General features: G+C 36.9%; 1 protein-coding gene across 1 annotated transcript in view; it reads right to left on the reverse strand.

Annotated features, from left to right (window-relative positions):
* Positions 1-23,973, reverse strand: part of Abcd3 (ATP binding cassette subfamily D member Pmp70) — a 602,827-nt gene that overhangs the window by 156,273 nt on the left and 422,581 nt on the right. The window contains exon 17 of the mRNA XM_090414763.1: positions 13,474-13,549. Within this exon, the coding sequence (XP_090270889.1) occupies positions 13,474-13,549 (76 nt within the window). The remainder of the gene's footprint in view (positions 1-13,473; positions 13,550-23,973) is intronic.

The raw sequence follows: 23,973 nt of genomic DNA on the forward strand, positions 1-23,973 counted from the left end.
GTGGTGGTGGACAAGGACATGAAATTCATGGGCCATTTTGCACAAGTTGTGAAGACATCACATCGGATAATGGCAATGATGCGGATAACCCTGATATGCAGAAATAAAGAAGTTATGGCATTGTAAGGCCCTGATCAGCACTCATGGATTATTGTGCACAGATCTCTTCACTGGGTTTTGAGGGCATTGAAAATATGTTTAAAATGGTCCAGAAAAGATTCACAAATGTTGTCAGTGGTCTTTGGAATATGGAGCACAAGGACAGACTGAGAGAAAGTAAATTGCAAAGGCTCATGAACAGGAGGAAGAGGGGTTGGGAGGGGGGGATACGATTGAGACATATAAGCTGGTCATGGGTTGTTATCAGATTGACATAGGAGAGATTTTTCATAAAATGGGAGGGGGGGATGGAACAAGTGGGTGTGAGCAGAGGAGTGAGGAGCAGGTTCTTTGCGTGGAGAGTGATTTGTGAGTGGAATGCATTGCCTGAGTGTGTTGTGAATAAAGAGAGATTGAATCATTTTAAGGCACAGTTGGATGAGCATTGTGTGCAATAGTGTGTACCTCCCATGATGAATTTCTGACTCCATGTATACTGGATGTTAATAATAATAATAATAATAAAAACATTTGGTGAAATTCCACCTAGTCCCCCTGCCTTATTGACATTTAGTGTACTCAGTATTTGGAATACATCCTCTTCATTCACTTCTAACACTCTGCCACTCATTATCCTTCTAGGAATGAAGGTCGTAGTACTAAGATGGAACACTCTAATAAAGTGATTAAATAGCTCAACTATGTCATCTGCTTTGGTCACTGGATTCCCATCTCTACTCAGCAAAATAATCCATCCACTATCATTTTTCTTCCTACTCGCCACATAACAAAAAAAAAAAAAAACTCCTTGGGATTCTCCTTGGATTGCAGTGCCAGTCTCCTCTCATATTCTAATTTTTCTCTGCTTATAATACTAGTCACTTTCCTAGCCTGAGCCATTTCTCATACAACTGTTCTCCACCTCTCTATTTATATGCCTTCCATAAAATCTTTTTCGTCTGAAATTTACCTTTTATTCTCTTTGTCATCCATTTCACTCCAAATTGCTTTATCTTCTTCACTCAAGGTATACAATCTGTCATTGCTATCAAATCTTAAATATCTCTCATGCACTAACGACCCCTCTTCCTTCAAATTTTTCATCTGTTGTCTTGCTTCAAGTTTGTTTCTATGATAATTGCCTGCCTTATAATTCCATATAACTTCTTTCTGTTTTGATACCTCCACATGCCTATTCATCCTCCAAATCAAGACTACATGATCACCCTCACCAATGTGGGAGAGGCAAGTATGAGTCACAATCCGATCCTCTGATACTATGACCAAATCCAAAACTATTTATCCTCGTGTTCCCTCCACCACATGCTGCCTAAAACAGTTGTCCCTCAAAAAATCCAAAAATTAATTTTCTTTATTACTGCATGCCATCTCCTCTGCCAAGTTTATATCACTATATAGTTTAAGTTTCTCATAATGATCGCTGAATGTTGCACTTGCCAAACTAATTTGCCTAAACATCTCCTGCTTATCACCATTTATATTCCCTAGTCAGCAGCAATATCTCACTAAATATTTTGTCTTACTAACATCTATCTCACACAAAACACTCTTAAAGCCATTCATATTATTTCCACTGAGATTCTCCACCCTTAAGAGTGCCCAATTCATCTCTTATCATGAATAAGACTCCACCACCACCAATTTACCTTCCCTATCCTGCTGAAATATGCTATACCCTTCGATTTCTTTCTCTGTTAGCACATCCTCCGTTGTTAACCAAGTTGTCTGATACCAACAACCTTTGGAGAGACTGTCAACCAATCCTACAAACTCATTCCCTTTGTGTGGAAAAAAAAATTCCTTTAACTTTCTAACATGCAAAATTTTCTCTGCATTATCAAGTACAGTGGTATCTTGGTAATCCGAACTAATAAAAGCCATGCTCGTTCGGATTAGCGAAAGTTTGGATTAGTGAATTTTCCCCAGAGACAACAATAACTAGTGTTTAAGACAAAAATAATCAGATTCTAATGGTACATCAATTTAATTCTGTAAATAAATTAACTGATAGAAAAAAAATACTGTACTGTAATGTAAAACAAAAAAATAATATAGTACACAAATTTATTTTAGTAAAAAATTTAGTTTGTATGTACCTGTATTGTTGAGGATTCTGATTTAATAAAATTGCATAATTCAGTAAGTAACTTAATTTGCATAAAAATATCACTTTCTTGTACACAACACAAAAAAAAGTTTCACAAAATAACAAAAATTTTTTTTATTTCTTTGTAAAAAAAAAGTGATCGATTTTCATTTGCTTCTCGGAAGCTAAACTTTTTTCGAATGCTTCTTCTCAGAGCAGCATTAGCAATTTGTGGAATGGTGTATCATTCTGCTTAGCCCATTCTATTCATATATTAAAACTGTCAACTGCCTCTTCATGTTTTACTTTTTTTTCTTCAAGTTTTTTAACGATATCATCGTCTTCTAATTCATTCTGTAGCGTCATATTTATCATTTCATTTGATTTTGTTAAATCAAAACATTAAAAAAGTAAAATAAAAAATGAATAAAAGTAGAATAAAAAAATGAAAAAAATTAATACAAAATATGAAATATATGAAGTTAATAAACAATAAAACTGTCACTTTTAAAATTTATCAGAAAAATAAAATCGCACTTACTAAAACAATCGATTAGTCACTGAAAACTTATTCATCTCATCTTCCTTTTCCCTCTTTTACCTTGTGGTGTCGAGGGTTTATTAATCATCGGACCTCAAACCGTTCATAGGATAAGATGGTCAGCCCTATGCCATGTATCCTATGTCCGTAGTGTTGAGTTCTCAAGGCTGGTTTGCCTGCTTTGCAGGATGAAAAACCCCAGGATAAGCTGGGGAAAAACCCTACTGTCCACGCCCAAGACCGACTAACTTAGCTATGGCTGATCTTTCCTCACGTCTCTGACGGGAATCAAAGCTAGGACACTCCTTCCCCAGGCATATGGTTGCGAAGTGCACAGCCACTAGGCTAAATGTGCAGACACTGAAAACTTATGAAAACACAAAACAATAAACAACTCAGACAACGTTTCATTTCAATAACCAAAGAAAAACTGAGCGTTATATACAATCAGGCTTTACGCTGTCATTGTTGAAGGAACGTAAAGATACACAAACATTGTGCAATAGTGGTGACTAAAACAATGGTGATTCATGGCGACAAACAGTACATACTGTACAGTATAAAAAAAGCAAATGTGAACACACAATAAATCAAAATAGGCCTCCAGTATAACCGTACAATGGACAGTATGAAAAAAATACTGTACTGTAATAATAATAAAATAAATAATAATAGTCAAAATAATAATTATTAAATAAAAATAATAGTACACAAAATAATAATATGTAATAAATAAAACTGTATTTTTTCTTTCAAACCACAGTTCGGATTACTGGAGAGTTCGGACTAAAGAGGTTCGGATTAGCGAGTTACCACTGTATTTCAGTTTTCATTCCAGATAATAACAGATAATTATATAATGTAAATATTGTTATGATGTTTATCCTTTCTCCACTGTATTTAAGTTTCCTGCACTTGAAATACATGCATTACCATTCACTGGGTACATGGCAGCGAATAACTTATTTTTAATAATCATTTTTTCAGACTCCTACTGATTTATTAGGATATATCATTAAAAAAGTGGAAGATCTTGAGTGAGTCAAGTTTTGTATAATTTGTTGATCCCCGGCTATAGACATTTGTAATCAGCAGCTATTCTAAAGGAGCATTATTATCATGCAGATACTTCATCAAAGGAGGTCTCATGAAATCAGTGACATATTTATCATATTTAACTGAAACTCATTCACAACACATTGAATTAACATATTCCACTTACCCACAACTGTAAAGGAGGTTAAAAATAAATAAACAAACTACTCTTTACTCCCTTCACCGCCTCCAAGGATGACCTTTTGTTCTTACACTATATATTCATATTACATTTAATACTCTGCTTATGTATCTTATTGACATAAATCAGTCATATTATTCTATTTTGTCAATTAGCTAATAAATTTAGAACTCAACATTCCTCCATTAACATTATTCTAGACTCATCTCTAGAACATCTATTATTGCCTCATGGATCTGCTTCAGTTTCCTCATCACAGTCATACAACTACTTCCTTATATGTAGTTGTCAGTATCATCCTTATAACAACATACTATGTAGTCTTCATAACTATCTGCACCATTAACTCAGTTTCCCAAAAACTATTTCTTAATATTTATTTAGTGTTATCAGTATGTGGAATGTAGATGGCATGTTCCAGAAACATGCCATCTACATTCATTGCAGCTAATGTTAAAAAGCAAAGCTATGTTTTTACAATATTTCTTTATATGGATGCTACTAGAATAGAGGTATATTTTCAGTGCAGAAAATTTATCTGTAAGAAAAAAATATCTATATACAAACTCCATTTACCAGGATCCTGTTTTCTTCTATTGTTGCCATTAATCCATTAAAATTATGGCAAAACAAAATGCCCTTAATAACAGAACAAGTAATTTAAATGTTAAATAATATAATAATTCACAGATTGCAATGTCTGGCTACCACACTGTGCATATATAAGGTACAAAAAGTTATGGAGAAACATGACAGTGCACTTTGCTTATTAATTTTTTCGTTAAATTGTTGCAACAAGTTATTTTGGAACTTATCACTTGTGGTTTAGCCCTTTGGAAGATAATCAGTATCAGTCATTATTAACCCCTTGGATTCCCAGAAGACTGAAGGCATAACTTTGCCAATCTAACTGATAGAAATGTCTTCACCTTCTTCAGAGATAAAGGATGATTCCATCAAGTCTGTTCATTGTGAGTATATTTTGGCCCAAATTTTGGAATAATATTACACTGTTTTTTTTTTAATTTTCTCAAAGGAAATACAAACAAAGAAGCTCTTGAGAAACAAGTGTATCTTAATTGAAAAAGAATTGAGGAAATCAGCAAGTTTGAGTACCTGGGAAATGTGAAGAATTGCTGTTCAGAAGACATCAGAAAAAGGTTAGGAATGTCTAAAACAACAGCCAGAGACCTGTCTAAAATCTGGAAGGATGGATCTATCTCCATGGGAACAAAGTTGAGGATTTTGGATGCAGTTGTTTTTCCAACAGCGATTTATGGATGTGAGACTTGGAACCTAAAGAAGTCAGATAAGAAACAGATATCTGCTTTTGAGATGTGGTGTTACAGAAGGCTGTTGAGGATATCACATACTGAAAGGTGTACAAATGAATGGGTGTTGGAAAGGATCAGTAGAACTTTAAGGCTCCTTAAGGATATTGACAGAAGAAAGTTAAAATATTTTGGACACATAGAAAGGATGGAAGGGGGACTTCTCAGAATAGTAATAGAAGGTAAAGTTCCTGGAAAAAGAGGCAGGGGGTAGACCATCAATGATGGATGGATGGATGGTGTGTGTGTGTGTGTGTGTGTGGAGTGACTGATCTTCAGAGAGTTGAGGCTGCCAGAAAAGCAAACAACAGGACCACATGGCGAGGCCTGGTGTGGCAGATCACCGAGCATTGGAGTGACCATACGACATCTGCAGATGCCTAGTGAACACAGTAGTGGTAGTAGGGTATTTTTTATGGACCAATGAATTTAATGATAAATTATGCCAACAAGTTTCACCAACTGGGCTCTTTGGCTTCTTCAGGGCATACAAAATGGTAAAGACAACTCAAAGCCGCTAGTACATAGAACAAACGCACAAAATATAACATAAATTAAAAGGATGCGTAACATCATATGCATGAAGCGTGTGTTTCATTAGTTATTGTTGTGTGTGCATGCTCTGTAGTTTGCAATGAAATTAAATTCTGGCAAGCTTAGCGATTTTATTAGGGTTTTCCATATGTCAGGCAGGATCATTCCTCGATTCCTTTAATTTCCTGAGTCCATTCTTCGAGGCACTAGAAAAGGCAGCTGACACCAGGAAAAAGGAAAATATAGTTCATATTGGAAATCTAACGAGCAGAATAGGAAATAATTACCAGGCAGAAATATTTTGGGAAAATTTGGAAAAATAGAGCAATGCTAATAATAATGGTAAATGACTGCTAGATTTTTATTCAGAACATGGACAAGTTATTACAAGTAGAGCATGTACATAAAATTCTTTCACCTCAAATATTATCCAGTTTTTCTGAGGATAGTCTGCTGCATTCCTGTTTCAGGAGGATAATCCTGTTAACAAATGATACTCCTCCCCACCACACACAAATTTACTTCGTTCATTTTCTTAGAGGCATTCTGTTTCTAGCTTATGCCTTTTTGCAGTGACTGCTTTCTCATCTGGCCACCATCTTCTATAAACAAAAACACGTAAGAGCAGGAAGCATAACAATCCATTCAGTATCCAATTTCATACTGGTGAATCTACTTTCATCCTTTTTCATTTCATCTTCCCCAGGCTGTTTTCTGAAGAGACCATATCCATTTATGTTATTCATGAAACATATAGTTCGCCCACAGATTAGAGACCCTTCGACACTTCCGCGCATGTCCCAAAAAGGAGAATCCATTCTGATAATCAATCCGTTTTCTGGGATGAGTTTGTTTATTATTACAGGTTGGAAAATTCAGCTTTTTCTTTTACGAACATTGTAGTTTTTAAGGTGTAACTATTTTGCTTGTATAACAGTTGGAAAAATGTATGTAGAGTATTAATAAAATTAAAAAAAGGTATAGCATAAAACAAAAATTTAACGAAATTTATTTTTAAGAACGTTTTCTATAAAATAAAAATAATTTACACAAAAACGGAAATATTTTACAAATTAATTTAGATATTCTAAACTTACAGTTCAGAGAACTGAGACACTTTAATGTCCTAAAATGCAAAAAAAAAAAAGGTTGGAAAAAAATACCATTATCAAATCCTTTTAATCTTCATAGTCATCTGAATCGGTGTACGAATCGCCATTATTTTCACTTAAACTGATCACCAAAGGTTCACATAATTCTTCGATAATTCTGTCTCTGTCCCAATACATATTTTCTAATGAGGTGAGAGCAATATTTTCCCCAGTTCTGAACTGTAATACTTTCAATCGCCTGTTCTGAAAGCTTAAAAAGTTTCAACATGTCAATATCCCCAGTTACGTTGCGATGGCGAATGAAACTTTTCACTTCTGCCCAAACATACTCAATAGCATTAAAACAAAATCCGATTTCATGAAGTATTTTCCTTAAAGTTTCTCTTTTCCAAGGAAAATTAATTTTTTCTTTAAGCACAGGAATCAATTTCGGAACAGTTGGCACTCTTTTCTCGACCACGTAAAATTTGTGAATAGTTCTTCTTATAATGTCTACATCAAAATCATTCAAAGCTACGGTTTTAATGCTTTTCTTTCTCTGGTGCTTTTTTTAGGAGATTTAAATTTTGACTTACCTTCACCATTTGATTCCCTATGAATTATTTTAACAATCAACCCCGATATGCCCGCAATTGCACTTGCACATTTTATGACTTGAGAAAGGGGAACAAGGAGTCTGCCTTTTAACGATTCTTTTTCGCAGAATTCAGTCAGCACATTTATCAATACTTTTGCAAGAGCTACTGAAACGTTTAACAACAAAACTCGACTCTACTGGATCCATCATACAAATTAATAATAATAAAAAAATGCAAAAAAAACAACAACAAAAATCAAGCTACTACTAATACAGCGACAGACAAGAAAGCACATGATTTCGCATGTTGGCGACCAATTCGTATATCCTATATTTCTTTCTCCCCTTCAGCATGAATCAACTAATCTTGGCTAAATGCCAAGCAGAGATCTACACACGGTGGGCATACTATATCAATATGTTCTTTCTTTGTAACCATTTTTCCCATAGCATGGTAATGCTTTACCATAGAATCAACCTCTCATATGTGAAATATATACAAGCAGAATGAGATAAACATGAAACAAATTAAATCCTGAACTTAATATACTGACTATGAGGTGGTACTGATCAAAGCTAAATTACCATCTTAGGAGGAAATGGCACAATATTGTGTCCAGTTTTATTATTATTATTATTATTATTACGGGTATCTCCATGGAGTCAATAGACTCATCGGGGGAGATCCAAATTAGCAAAAAAATATCTGTCATATCTCTTCTTGAATTCATTTACAGACAAAGAACTCACAACTAAGTCAGGCAATGAACTCCACTCATTCACCACCCTCCAGGCAAAAAACCTTGTTCTCGCACCCTTGTTAACCACAGTCTTCTTTAATTTCCAGGGATGACCTCTTGTTCTTCCATCACTATCACACAGCTGAAACATTTTCCCTGCACCAATCCTATAAAAACCTTTCAGTAATTTAAATGTTTCTATCATATCCCCTCTTCTCTGCCTACCAACCAACCTCACCAATCCACAAGCTCTCAATCTATCAATGTAGGGAGCATTTTTCATCACTGACCAACTTAGTCATTCTTCTCTGAACCCTCTCCACAGCCTCCTCATCTCCAAGGAATCCAGGTGACCAGACCTGAGCACAGTAATCCAAATGTGAAAGTATCAACGCTTTATAAAGGGGAATAATAACCTCTTTATCTCTGAATGTCAGTGTGTTCCTCAACAACCAAGTAATCCTATGTGCAATCTTGGACACCTTAGCAATGTGTCCCCTGAACTTCATCTCCCTATCTACCAACACCCCTAAGTCCCTAGCCTCATCAATCTCTTGGAGTACCTTTCCATCGATGTAGTACACAGCTGGTAATCTTTTAATCCCAAAATGCAAGACTTTACACTTTTCCACATTGACCTGACATCCATTAGCTTTTGCCCATTCTATCAGCTTATTTAAATCATCCTGCAAACTTTCAACATCAGCTTGATTTTTTATTGCGCTACCCAACTTTGCATCATCAGCAAACAACTGAATATCTCCCGTTTCCTATATCATTTATATACAAATTAAACAATAATGGCCCAGGCACAGAGCCCTGAGGCACATAACTGGTCACCTGCCTCATCCTGGGCTCGGCTCCTCCATACACCACCTTCTGGTATCTCTCCCTGAGCCATTCTCCTATCCATATCACCAATTTAGTATCCATTCCCATCTGCTCCAATTTGCGTAAGTGTTCCATGGGGTATCCTGTCAAAGGTCTTAGCAAAATCCAGAAGTACCACTGTGTAGCCAGTTCCTTTGTCCAACTCAGATGTCATTCTATTATAAAAAGTTAATCGATTGCTAAGGCAGGATTTACCTTTAACAAAACCATGTTGGCTTCTATAGAGTATCATATCCTGATCCACCCATTCTTTAATTTTGTCTTTAACCAACTTTTCCAATACTTTTACCACTACTCCTGAGATGGTGATTGGTCTGTAATTAACTACCGCAGTTTCAGAGCCACCTTTATGCAAAAGAACCACTTTGCTTAACTTCCACTCCCTAGGGACCATACCAGAGTTCAAACTTAAGTTAAATATCTAAGTAAGAGGGGTTGACAATTCCTTTGTACATTCACGCAACACCCGAGCTGATATTCCATCTAAACCTGCAGCAGTGTTTGCATTTAAATTTTGCAATATATTAAATACCTCTGATTTCTGAACTTCAATTCTCACATTAGTTATTGCTACAGGTACAGAGATATCCTCACTTGGGTGATAAACTTTTGAAAAGTCTATCACCCAGTAACTTGACTATTACATCTGATTTTGTCACCTCAATACCATCAAGCACCCACTAAAGTTATCCTTCCGAAATAATTCTTCCTTTTACATGCCACATAGTGGAAGAACTCTTTGGGATTACCCTTGATCTCATTGGCTAAGGTCTTCCCATAATCTGATTTAGCTTTTCTTACTATGCTGGTAACCTTCCTAGTTTGAGCCTTGTACTGCTCATGGGTGTACTGATCGCATTTCTCCTTGTACATTCTCCATAACACTTTCTTTTTTTGTAGATCAAGCTTGATACTACTGCTCATCCATCTAATGCCTGCCTTGTTTGTCTTCCTGACCATGGGGGGGACAATCTGATATTGCTTTCCTCAGATACCCACTGATTTTATCCCATGCACTGCTAACATCTTTCCCCTGCAATATGTATTGCCATGGGATGGCCACAAGCTCACTCCGAAGCTTGTTATAATTGCCTAACCCGTAGTTCCATATATACCCCTTCTTAACAGAAAAATCCACAGATTTTGCAACCTCCCAAGTCAATACCATATGATCGCTTTCACCACTTGGAGGTAACGAGGACACCTCACTTATGCATATATCCTCTGAACCAATAACCAGGTCCAACACTCTCACACCACGTGTCTCTTCAGTTATGTGCTGTTTCAAGTAATTATCTCGTAGAAGATGTATTAACTCCATTTCCTTTCTGCTACATGATATTTCCTCCTTCCAATTGATATCACCATAATTAAAATCCCCCATAATAATCACTAAACCTGCACTCATTGCACTAATTTGTTGATGCATGAATTCAATATCTCCCCCTGTACCCCCTGGCCTATAGCTGCATCGAACTGTATATTTGGATGCGTTGGTCACTATTTCACACCAGACCGCCTCAAATGACCTCTCATTCACATGTCTATCATCTTGATATACTACTTTCTTTGGCTGCAACACATCAGCTATCATCAATAGTACTCATCCCCCTGTTCTATCTTCTCTATCCGCCCTGAAAATACTGTATCCATCACATTCAATTCCAGTGACCACATCTTTTGCTGACAGCCAAGTTTCACTAATGCCTACAACTTTTGGTGAGATTGCACTGCCTAATGCCAAAAATTCTTCTCTCTTATTTCGAATGCTTCTTGCATTGGTATACAAAAATTGCAGATTCCCTCTAGTTCTTGTACTGGCTTTAGAACTTACAAGTCACTAATTTCAGTAGTCCTATGCCGATTTTTATCCCCTCTCTTCTGCAATTTATTCTGCGAATAAGGATCAATAAATATAAAATCACTGCTAAAGTTTCTCTCTCTCTTACACTCAATCTTTTCAATATTAGTTTCCCTGCCCAATTACTTCAACTTGTTCAGAAAACAGTAACTTCTTCAATTGCTTATGTCCTTCCATGTTCTGATGCAGCCCATCTCTAGCATACAACTGTCTTTTTCCTTCAAACACACTCCAGACATCAACAAATTCCAGACCTATTTTTTTGCACATTTTTGCAATCATATCATTCATTATCATCGCAATACAGTCTGTGATAACAGTGATTAATAACTCTGTGGAAAAATGTACAAGATTCACTAAGAAGCTGATGTAAGTTTACAAAGGATGAATCATTAAGAGTGAGGTTGTTCGGCTGCATATTAGCAGGACAACTCATCATTTGTAAATCTTTTTTCTAGTCCATGAGAAATGCATTACATAAACCAATTAAAAACTTTGTATTCCAAAACCTACAGTACCGAAAATGCCAGGAATTTTTCACCTGAGGTGCCATCTTGACTTTGGTAACTGTGGCTCTAATTGCTACCTATATTAAATTAGGGTTACTGTATAGCTTTGCAAGTTTTTGTTTACTTTGTTTTTTTGTTTCAGGTTTATATTTGTAACCATCTATGAACATATTATTATAATAAATTAAGAAGAATGTTCTAAATATTGATTGCATGCATTCATTCATTATCTGATTTATCTTCACTTAATGACAAATTTATCCCCTATGCTCATCAAACCAATGCAGCAACATATTGACACCTGCCTAATGGAATTAATTTGGCACACTAATAAGTTGCCAACTTGTGAGTTGTTTATTAATTTCCTTATATTAAAATATATTCATAAAATATTAAATGGCATTCTTTAGAGCACTATAATTTGGCTATGTTTGCAGAAAATATAATATATTTTCTGCAAATAATATAATATAATATAATAAAAAAGAAAATAGTTTAAGCAGAAATATCTAGAAAAAATTCTCTAAAAATCAACAAAATAGGTTCTACCCATTAAGAATTAGTAACAAGCTTTGCTACATCCTTAAAATGTTCTTTTTGTATTTCATGTAAAATATTTGGTGAATTTTCATACTCAGATAATTGAAGCTCAAAATATTGACAGAATGCTATTATTATTAACTATGAAGTGTTAGACAGTATTAGTGGTCCCGGCTCCCCCCCCCCCCCCAAACTCCTAAGAGCTTTTGAAAATAAGTGGAGAAATACACTCACAAGCAGGATTTTTGTATCGAAAGCCTCAAAGCATTTGGGAGGCTTAGTAGGTCATGGACATGATGTGTTTGTGCCAGGATGTGAAAGTCAACCCAAACTGATCTCAAGTGGAGATCAGAATATTATCAAACTTAAGAGACAGGGGAAAGTTGGGTCTTTCTTCCAAGAAACTAGGTGATGGTATTAAAATTTGGTCTTAAACCAATGCTGTAATTAACAAATGTATCATTTGAGCACTGCAAGATAATGATTAAATTTTAAGGAAATGAATATAAGACAAGTCAATAAATGTAAATAATAGTCAACACACATGAAAAAATAAAAATATATATAAAACAGATTTATTGCTTATCATACTTCATTGTTGTTACAAAGATGCTGTATTTTTTATTCTCATTAACAAACACTAAAACAACATGCAAAATGATGTCTTGGTCAGAATAAATGCATGTAGCATATGTATATACTGTACCAAAACACAAAATGCATGCAACATGACATATAAAGTCTGACTATTGTTACGCACCCCCCCCCCCCACTTTCTTTCCCACTTCCTGATGATGATGTAACAAGGATGAAATATATAGAAGACAATAAATATATTTTTTGCATTTTTTTTTTCATGCAAGGGCCATTATTTACATTATTAAAATAAGCAAAGAAAGGGGTTTGGTAAATAAATAAGGGAAATAATATTTTGCTGATTTGAAATGGCTATACCATCTTACCATTTATTACTGTAGATGCATAAAACATTAAATAGAATATTTTAGATTCAAACATTTTTCAAGAAGATATCCAAACCTTTACTTCAAATGCAAAATTAAAGTAAATAATATTATATGATCTGCAAACTTGAGGTCACAGGCACTCTCATTCCTACAAAGGGCAAAGTCATAATGTGGAACTAAAAGAAATATCTCAAAGAGCCTTCATAATGGCTCTTTCTTAGTTCACTGAAGTACTGATTTGAATTACTGGTTCTCTTCAGTGACAGGCCAAAATCAACAACTTCAAATAGTCAAAGGCTGTAAAACGCTAACTAGAAGGGACAGTAAGTCATAATAACTGTTGAGATTAGTGTCCCCAATAGTGAAGAAGTCAGAGCAATTACAGTTTTCATATTAATGGAATAAGAAATAATAAAAGCAAAACACTACCTGATGATCTTATCTTGTGTTATAATACGACCAGCACCAGGAATTAGTGGTCTTCTATGTTTCATACTGGCATCCCCTAAATGAAAAAAATTTGTTTCAAATGCTTATAGTGATAGAAAGATAAATTATACTCCCAGTTTGTTTATAAACTATTTGTTTTTCTATCGTTTACTATAAAGAGCTTTACCTAAGTTATATATTCAATATATTTTCAAAGCTTGTTCTGAATTATCAACTTTGCATTTTTCTTTGACCATTTCCAAAAATGCAAGAGGGAGGTTAATGTCTATAATTAGCTATGTGTGCATACCACATATACAGCTCATTTAAAAGTCATCATAGGTGATGTAGAAAGTAATTGCAATTTGGAAATGCTAATGTTTTCAGAATAGTCTCAACTAACTAATCACACTTCTATTTGTGAAGAACATAAAGACATTAAATGTTGTCTACACTTACCCAGCACAGAGGATGAAATTCTGATGAGTTGATTGACTGGAGTGCCTTATGCACTGCAACAATATTTAAGTGTAAGTGCCTATTTGTTTTGTCTGTGTACCCATCCATTCATTTGTCTGTCTATCTTTACATATGCACTGCTTAGAAAGAAGTCAACAGACACCCAGTATGAGGAACAAACAGCCATGGCACACATCTCAATAAGATATATGACTTCCTTTTGCTGTGATGTGTGCAGCAATCCCACGAGGCATACTTTCCGCAAGCATAAAATAGTGATCAATGGGAATTTTGGACAATTCTTCCTATAAATATGTGGACAATTTACAGGAAGGACAATTTGGACAATTCTTCCTGTAAATTCAATAGGGTTGAAATCAGGGCTCTGTGGAGGCCAGTCAAGTGTGGTGATGCTCATGTCCACAAAACACACAGTTACAGCAGCAGCTTTATAACAGTGCATTGTCTTGCTGAAAGAGACAATGGTCAGTTCTGTAGAAACACCACAAAGTAGGCAGCATTTTATTGTCCAGAATTTTCATATACCTCTCCGAGTTTAATGTTCATGGCATTGCAAACAGAGGTACAAGGCCAAACCACAGCATCACACTGCCACCACTGAATTTCATAGTTGGGGTGATGCTTTCTGGTAAGAGATGTTTACTGGGCATTGGCCACACCTGTCCATGTGCTCAGCAGGTCTAGCAAGATTTCTTGCTCCATAACATAACTTTCCAAGCTTCCACATCCCACTTTACATGCTCATTACACCACTGAAGATGATGCTGTATGTTGGTTCGGGTAATGTGTGGCTTGCATATTGCAGTCCTACCATGGAAACCCATGTTGTGAACCTTGGTTCTGAATGCTTTTGAGCAGATTTGAGATCCAGTCAATGCCTGGAATGCTGCATTCAACATGTTGGCCAACAATTGGTGATTTTTACAAGTTATCCTTCTTAACATCCTATGGTCACATTCAGTGAGTGTGGTAGGTTGTCCACTGGCACTTACAGTTGACTCCCTGCACTTCCATCTCGGTATGGTATCACTGATTGTGTTGGCCAACAATTGGTGATTTTTACAAGTTATCCTTCTTAGCACCCAATGGTCACATTCAGTGAGTGTGGGAGGTTGTCCATTGACACTTAACGCCCTGCACTTCCATCTCAGTACAGTATCACTGCTTGTTGACCTGGGATGGTCCAATTTATCAACAATTTGTCAAACAGATAGGTCTGCAACATGGCTTCTATAACGTGTGTTGAGGCGTAAGTGCTGTGAAGAATTCATGTTAGAGGTTTAATGGAATATTAACAGCACTGAGAAAGGATTAAAACTAATTTTAATACTTCCAATATTTCATCTCCGTCACAGAGACATCTTCAGGGATTACAAAAACTTTTTGTAACAACACCCACACAAATACAATACAGAGTGAAACTAAAGTCCTATCTAGGTGGTGCACCCTCTATGGGTATTTGCAGGTGCAACCGTATTTGTTTAAATTAGGTTGATTCCTGAGTGTAGATGCAGATTCAAAGAATAGTCTTTCTTTTTTGAATTTACTATGGTGGAGCATGGTAGTTTTTTTCCAGGAGATCCTGTGAGAAGTATCCAAAACATGGTCTGCAAGGCCAGATTGACCATAATCGTGTTTGCAGATGTAAGAACTGTGTTCTTCTAACCGGATGGATGCTGACCTGCCTGTTTGGCTTCTATAACAATGCCTCTTTCAAACTGCATCAGTTCCCTTCTGGCAGCCATTTCACTCAAGCAGTCTTGCACTGACTTATGAAAATCATATTCCTCCAATTTCTACTGGCTACAAATGACTAGTTACATGGCATGATACATTTTGCCCATGGGGATGTCTGCTGACTTCTTTCCAAGCAGTGTACATTCACGTTCATTGTTAAAAATAGTATTCATAGATGAAAGAAAAGTAGCAATCCATTTACAAGAACTGTACACAGCTCTGGAAGATTAAAAGGACAATAGCTCTTATTCCAAAACCAGTTTGAATGCCTTAGAAATATCAAGCATTACAATAACAACTGTAAGTACCATAGCAAGATACTGGCTGCTTAATACAGGAGTGATTATGGTCAAAATTTGATCCAGTGGAGCATCACAGTTATGCATTTGATTTTATAGATTTGCCACTTTTATTTGATAGGGGAATTTAATAGGACACTTCCTGCTAAATATGAAACATTCATTCAAATACCACCACCCCCCCACCAAGAAAACAGAAAAGAACTTGCATCATTTTCTAAGAGAAAATCTGCCAAATAGAATTGATCTTTTAATTCTCCTCCCCACATGTCATATTGTTCAAGCTTTTCCGAAAAATTAAATCTAGTTGGACTAAAATTGAAAGGCTGAGGAACTTCATTGGCAAACACCTCTATAGGTTGTATCGTTCGACTAACCTGGACCAAATTCTGTCAGAAATATGTGGTTTCTCTCAGAAACCACATATTTCTCACCACATATTTTTGAGAGAAACCACTTGTTTCTCTCAAAAATCAGGTTCATTTCCATTGCAAATCTCAGTCGGTATTGAAGATGTCATTTGGTTGGAAAGCACTGGGTTTGAATCCTGTATAGGATGTGGAGAACCTTTATCGGGACTTTTCAGCTGAGGGTGAGTTAACTGGTCTCATATGGGCATGGAGAGATTTTTTCCATCCTGGAAACTTTGGTTTTTCATCCCCACATAACAGACTAACAGACCACAATAACACACGTGGTTTCTAGACTTAAAACTTTGGCTTCACAGTCATAGTTGCTTCAGCTGTAAATCTAAAACAACCAAACCCACGCTAGAGACCTCTATAAATTGCATCATTCAACTAATTCAGACTAAATTTTATATGTGGTTGTGTCTTATGAAGCCAAAGGTCACCAGAGAACTATTTAATCAGAATAAAACAAAGGGGCAGAATATTAAGCTTCCAAGCTTGATAATCAGCATCCCACTATAGATGCTCTTTGCACCATCAAAAATGACACTGCATGTTGGTTCGGGTAATGTGGGGGCTTGCACATTGCAGTCCTACCACGGAAACCTATGTTGTGAGCTTCAGTTCTGAATACTTTTGTGCTGATTCGTGATCCAGTCAAGGGACGGAACTCTGCATTCAACGTGCTGGCTGAACGAATGGTGAATTTTAGATATTATCCTTCATAGTACCCTATGGTCACATTGATTGAGTGTGGTGAGCCATCCAATATGGGTTGTACTTGCAGTTGACTCCATGCATTTCCATCTCGGCATGGTAACACTGATTGTTGACCCGGAATGACCCAATTTGTCAACAATTCGCCAAACATAGGCCTACAATGTGGCATTCTATCACAATGCCTCTTTCAAACTACGTCAGTTCCTTTCTCGCAGCCATTTCACCCAGACACAATTGCACTAACTTGGGAGCAACATATTCATCCAACTTATACCGGATGCAAAAATGTGACTTGTTACATGGCACAATGCACCTTGCCCATAGGGTCCTTTGACTTCTTTCCAATCAGTGTATATGTTACCGGCAAAGTGTGAAAAGCAGGCATTCTATAGAATGCGTGGCTTTTTTGGCAAAGTATGAAATGTCTGTTTTCTTTTTATTTTTTTACATACTTTCCCTAGGCATTGTATAGAATACCTAGGCATTATATAGAATGACAAATGCTGTTTCAACAAAGTATGAAAAAGGCTTTTATTGAAAAGATGCATTTTATTGAAAAAAGATAACAATTACAAAATTACAGATTTTGAACAATTACAAATTACAAAAAACAGAAAAAGACCAGTGCTGAACTACTTGTTGCTACAAGGTAGACTGGAATGGCATTCTGAATTGCACTTAACTGCTTTTTTCATACAAAAGCACTTCAAATTTCGGCACTTGGTCTTGCAAGTACACCTCACGAATCCCTGGCTGCTACCCGTGGACTGAGCAGAAGCGGCTGACCAGAGAGCTATTTCATGATCAGGCACGTCTCCAACTCGGTAAGTCCTTGTGACATAAAGTGAATTGTGATCTGGCATAGAGTTGGTTTAAAATTCCTTCAGCAGTTCCAAGTCGCTAAAAACCATCGTCTGTCACATTCATAACAACCGCCAGCAGATTGCACGAGTCTCCCCATCCCTTGTCGACGTTTGGGATAGGAACTCACACAGTGGCCCCCAAAGCTGCAGGAGGAAATTTTTTGTCGGAATCTATTTTCATTTTTTCGGCCTGTATTTCCAGATTCAATTTAGATCGAATTTTACCTTCGACAGCATTCTCAATATTGAAGCAAAGAGTACACATAATATTAACATCATCACCTTCTATTCTCTCACTTCCATCGTCTTTACTCTCATGTCCACAGGTGGCATGAACGTTTCGGTGACAGTTTCTGCAAGTATGGGCACCACTGGTTACCTTCAAACAAACGCAGCAGGTAGCAGAACCGGAAGCCTCTTCAGTAGGCATGTATTCATCTCCACTTTCCTTTCTACCATCGTGGACTACAGTCTCGTCTGTGTTTTGTGCAACAGACTCTTTCTCTTGGATAGGGTGATGTTTCTTCTTGTATTGTTCGAATGTTTTCCGTCATTTTTTCCAGTTGCTCCTCAGTCTCTATGTCTTGTAAAACATCTTGGGGTAAGGAAGACGTTGTGAAACCCACTTTAGCTTTGCAGCCAAAGAGAGATTCATATGGTGTTCTCTTAATCCCAGAATGAAATGCCTAGTTCTTCATAAGTTGCACGAAATGTAGTCCCTCACTCCATCGGTCAGTTTTTTCATCTTGCATCCACGTACACAGCATATTTTCAATGTCCTGATTAGCTCTTTCAACACTTCCTTGGCTTTGTGAGTGGCGAGGCTTGCCATGGACGATCTTCAAAGTCGGCCAGTACTCCTTTAGGCTTCTCACCACATTATTAGCAAATTCTCTACCAATGACGGATTGTAGAATCGATGGTGCCCCAAGCAACGTAAATATGTCCACGAGGTTATCTGCCACTTCTTTCGCTTCTTTGATGTCAGAGACTTGAGAACCACAAACTTAGTGAGATGATCTTGGTATACCATTATAAACTTGTATTCCCTGTCAGGATGTGACTGAAAATCGATGAGATCGACCTGACAATGGGAATTGAACTCGGAAAAAATCATGGGCTTCACTACAACACCTTTTTTAACACTTTCTTGTTTTTTTCTGACACGGCTCACAAAGGTGAATGTACAGTTCAATGTCATGACGTGTAATGTTCTTGTACTTGTGTGAGATTTCTTTCAACATTCTGTCACATCCTCCATGGCCAATGGCCAAATGAGCTTCATGAAGTACATTGAATAACTCAGAATCTGTGACGTAGAAATGGACTTCACTGACGCCTTCTTTAACAGGATAAATCAACTTACTTTTGTTTTCTACGACCATCACATGATAGCGATTCAGCAGCCAAAAGTCACGTGGTATCTTCTTAGAAGCCATCTTAGCATTTTTCGCATCGTTTGCTAACTTTTGGTAGGTAGTATCGGTTAAAAAAATGCAGTTTTTAGCAGCATTGGCTCAAACTTCAGATAGTTCTTCGTAGAATCGTCATTCCATGTTAACATGCCATGATTCCTGCACAGACAATGTAGCTTGCTCGGCCATTATTTGTGCAGTTCTGACTCTGTTTGAGGCGAGCGTAGATAGTCACGTGACTCACCTTGTAACATTAACACTTGGGAGGTCATATCTATTTTGACATATACATGCTAATTGCTACGATGAATATTCTTGTAGGTTGAAGGCCATGAGTACCTGCGTGTGCGTATGTTACGAGTATATTACGAGCATCTATTACTGAAATAGAGAGAAAAAGTATTTTATACTTTGCCAATTTGCCTTTTGGCATTCTATAGAATGCCTAGGAAATGTGTGAAATTCTAAGCGTTTCATACTTTGACGTCCTTCTTTCGGCATTCTATAGAATGCCTAATTTAACACTTTGCCGGTAACAAATATAACAACTCAGTTTTCAATGGACAGAATAGAATGAAATTTAGTATTTGGATCCTTATTAAAATAGAACCTGCATAACTTAGTAGCAATAATGTCCTTGTGTTGAAAAGATCTGGGTTTGAATATCTCCAGGACTAACTTTTTACAAGAACTTTTCAAATGAAGTTGAATTAGACAGTATCATATCTAGATGGTAGGGTTTTCTTCAAAGAAAGCCATTTTTGTCATCTCACAATGCAGGCAACATGGACACAGAATGCTCAAAATTAGCAGACTGTGCAGATAGGAATAACTGTCCATGGCTTAGCTGGATCATTGATAGCTGCAATATCAGTCAAAACATTATAAATGATATGTTACAGCTGATTTCCTTTCAGATCTTACATGTCATTTAAAATTGTTTTCACTAATATTTCAACTAGCAATGATACACTTAAACCAAGTAGAAGCCAAAGGTCACCAGAGAACTATTTAATCAGAATACAACAAAGGGGCAAGGGTGGTCACAGTGGCAATATAACATTATTAAAAAAAATCATTAAATTTGTTTACTATCTTTAACAATTTTTAACTTGACCTCCTATTCTCAGTTTGAAACAGGTATATACTATCTTAAAGAGTTTGCCCATTGTCGAAAATTATAAAATAAATGCCAATGTTGAAAGAAGTACACAGAAACCACAAGGAACAACTGCACTTCACTTTCCAGTTGCCAGTAATATAACGAGTATAACTAAACTATATGTGCTGTTTATTTTAGTAGCAAGGCTTATACGTTGGTCATACATAACTGGTAATTAGTTTACGGAATTAACAACGCATATAAAGTATATTAATTAAAGGTAACTTTAATAAATAACTTCTATATTTCAGCAAAGTCACGTTGCCATCTTCAGGAACATAAAGATATGGTATGTGCACGCAGGCACTAACAAAAGCAAATGAGGAAGAAAGCAAGAAACTAATATTGTTCCTAAAGTCCTAATGGTGCCCTCTGGTGGGCTAATTTGGTTGACTTGGCAGTTGGGCTGAAGTTCTCAAAATGTAAGTCTCCCAAATTTGGGGTAGTTTCATGCACCCAAATTTGTTGAGGTTAGGAACGTTTTTTAGAGCTGCTGAAGATTCCTTGAATAATCTTTCGTATTTAAACTTGCTGCGGTGTATTATTTTTGTTTTCTTCCAACGAATTCTATGGTGGGTATCTAAGGCATGGTCTGCCAGCCCAGAGTGGCTGTACTGGTGAAACTGGATGTAGTCTTTGTGTTCTGAAATCCTGATATTTGTTGTTCTGCCTGTTTGGCCAAAGTAGGACAATTTACAGCTGCAAGGGACCTGGTATACACCAGGTAGGTCTAGGGGAAGTGGTTGGTCTTTGGTAGAGCGGATAAGGGATGCCAACTTTTTATATGGTCTGTAACAAGAAGTAAGGTCATATTTTCTGAGGATATTGGTTATTTTCTCAGAGGTGCCCTGGATGTAGGGGATGGTGATAGATTTGGTGTAACCTTTATTGTGGAAGGGGGGAGGGGGGGGTTGTGGTTTACTGGTTTGAGTAATTTTTGGATTTTTTGGGGATTATAGCCATTGGCTAAGAAAGTGTTGTGGATGTGGTTTAGTTCAGTAGTTAGGGCCTTGTCATCTGAGCAGATTAATTTTGCCCTGTTATATAGTGTTTTTATAACCCCATATTGTTGTGAGGGGTGGTGGTGGGATTGCTGGTGAATGTATCTGCCAGTATGGGTGGGTTTTCTGTAAACAGAGAAAACCAAAGATCCATCAAGCCCAAAAATACATAAACAAAATGTGCCATTACGTCCCATAGCGGATGGCATCGATTCCCCCACATATAAATTAGCCAAACATTTAGCCAAAACGCTCACACACTATACTGGCAACACACCATCACACATAAAAAACTCAGCCCACTTTAAAGCCAGTGTAAAAAACCTCTCACTCCAACACACTGACATAATGGTCAGTTTTGACGTCTCCTCCCTATTCACTAATGTCCCACTCAAAGAAACCCTAGAGCTCATCCAAGCCAAGTTTCCTCCCAATATCTCAGCCCGATTTCAGTTCACAATGAACTCAGGCTATTTCGTTTGGCAAGGAACGTTCTACAAACAGATAGAGGGGACAGCCATGGGTTCACCACTTTCCCCACCCTTGGCCAATTTCTTTATGGAGACCTTTGAAGAGAAAGCCTTAAACTCCGCCCCAAAAAAACCCACCATTTGGCTTCGTTACGTGGATGATGTGTTCGCTATTTGGCCACATGGCTCAGACTCACTCCACTCCTTCCTAACACACTTAAACAACCAACATCCCAGAGTCCAGTTCACCTTAGAAAAAGAGGAAAACAACACCCTCCCCTTCCTAGACACTTTAATCACCTGCCAGCTTGATGGATCTTTGGTTTTCTCTGTTTACAGAAAACCCACCCATAATGGCAGATACATTCACCAGCAATTCCCCCCCCCCCTCACAACAATATGGGGTTATAAAATCACTATATAACAGGGCAAAATTAATCTGCTCAGATGACAAGGCCCTAGCTACTGAACTAAACCACATCCTCAACACTTTCTTAGCCAATGGCTATAACCCCAAAAAAATCCAAAAAATACTCAAACCAGTAAACCACAACCCCCCCCCCCTCCCCCCTTCCACAATAAAGGTTACACCAAATCTATCACCATCCCCTACATCCAGGGCACCTCTGAGAAAATAACCAATATCCTCAGAAAATATGACCTTACTTCTTGTTACAGACCATATAAAAAGTTGGCATCCCTTATCCGCTCTACCAAAGACCAACCACTTCCCCTAGACCTACCTGGCGTATACCAGGTCCCTTGCAGCTGCAAATTGTCCTACTTTGGCCAAACAGGCAGAACAACAAATATCAGGATTTCAGAACACAGAGACTACATCCAGTTTCACCAGTACAGCCGCTCTGGGCTGGCAGACCATGCCTTAGATACCCACCATAGAATTCGTTGGAAGAAAACAAAAATAATACACCGCAGCAAGTTTAAATACGAAAGATTATTCAAGGAATCTTCAGCAGCTCTAAAAAACGTTCCTAACCTCAACAAATTTGGGTGCATGAAACTACCCCAAATTTGGGAGACTTACATTTTGAGAACTTCAGCCCAACTGCCAAGTCAACCAAATTAGCCCACCCGAGGGCACCATTAGGACTTTAGGAACAATATTAGTTTTCTTGCTTTCTTCCTCATTTGCTTTTGTTAGTGCCTGCATACACATACCATATCTTTATGTTCCTGAAGATGGCAACGTGACATTGCCCAAATATAGAAGTTATTTATTAAAGTTACCTTTAATTAATATACTTTATATGCGTTGTTAATTCCGTAAACTAATTACCAGTTATGTGCTGTTTATTTATTTATATAAACTATTTATATAAATTAAACCAACTATTTAAATAAATTAAGAACTGCTCAAAAATTATTTCTTCATGAATTTCCTCAGCGTGTGTAGTGCATGCTTAGCACACCTCTGAAAGTAAATAGTCTACACGATAAGTGCTAAAAGAGGCTCTATCTTCAGCTTTCTCCATGAAAAAGCTGAACTTTGTCCAGTTCAATTTCCCCTTAATTTCTCTGCTCAGTGATTTATCGTTGCCAAATAATAAGCTTTCTAGAAACCGAATGAAAGTTATGCCATGGCAGTTAATCTTATTTGTATACCCTACTATGTCATATGCATGTTTTTCTGGTTGGTTTGCATGTTTTGGGGGATGAAAAAACCAAATCTCTGTTGTTCTGGGAGAAAAACCCATGCTGTCACCACAATATGAGACTAGCATGACAATAGTTAATGTTCTTGTCATGGTGAAAATCACAGATACATTTGGTATGTTCCAACAAGGAGAAACTGATAGAAGATGAAGTATTTTATAAAGAAGTTGTCTGGGGAAAATAAACTACTTAGGAAATGGAGTTGCTGTTTATTATTTGCTTAGACTTTACACTTACTGCTACAATATTTATTGCAATCCTCTTTTCAT

Source organism: Typopeltis vanoorti, chromosome 25, assembly GCF_054136105.1.
Source record: "Typopeltis vanoorti isolate ZY-2024b chromosome 25, IOZ_Tvanoo_1.0, whole genome shotgun sequence".
Classification (NCBI taxonomy): domain Eukaryota; kingdom Metazoa; phylum Arthropoda; class Arachnida; order Uropygi; family Thelyphonidae; genus Typopeltis; species Typopeltis vanoorti.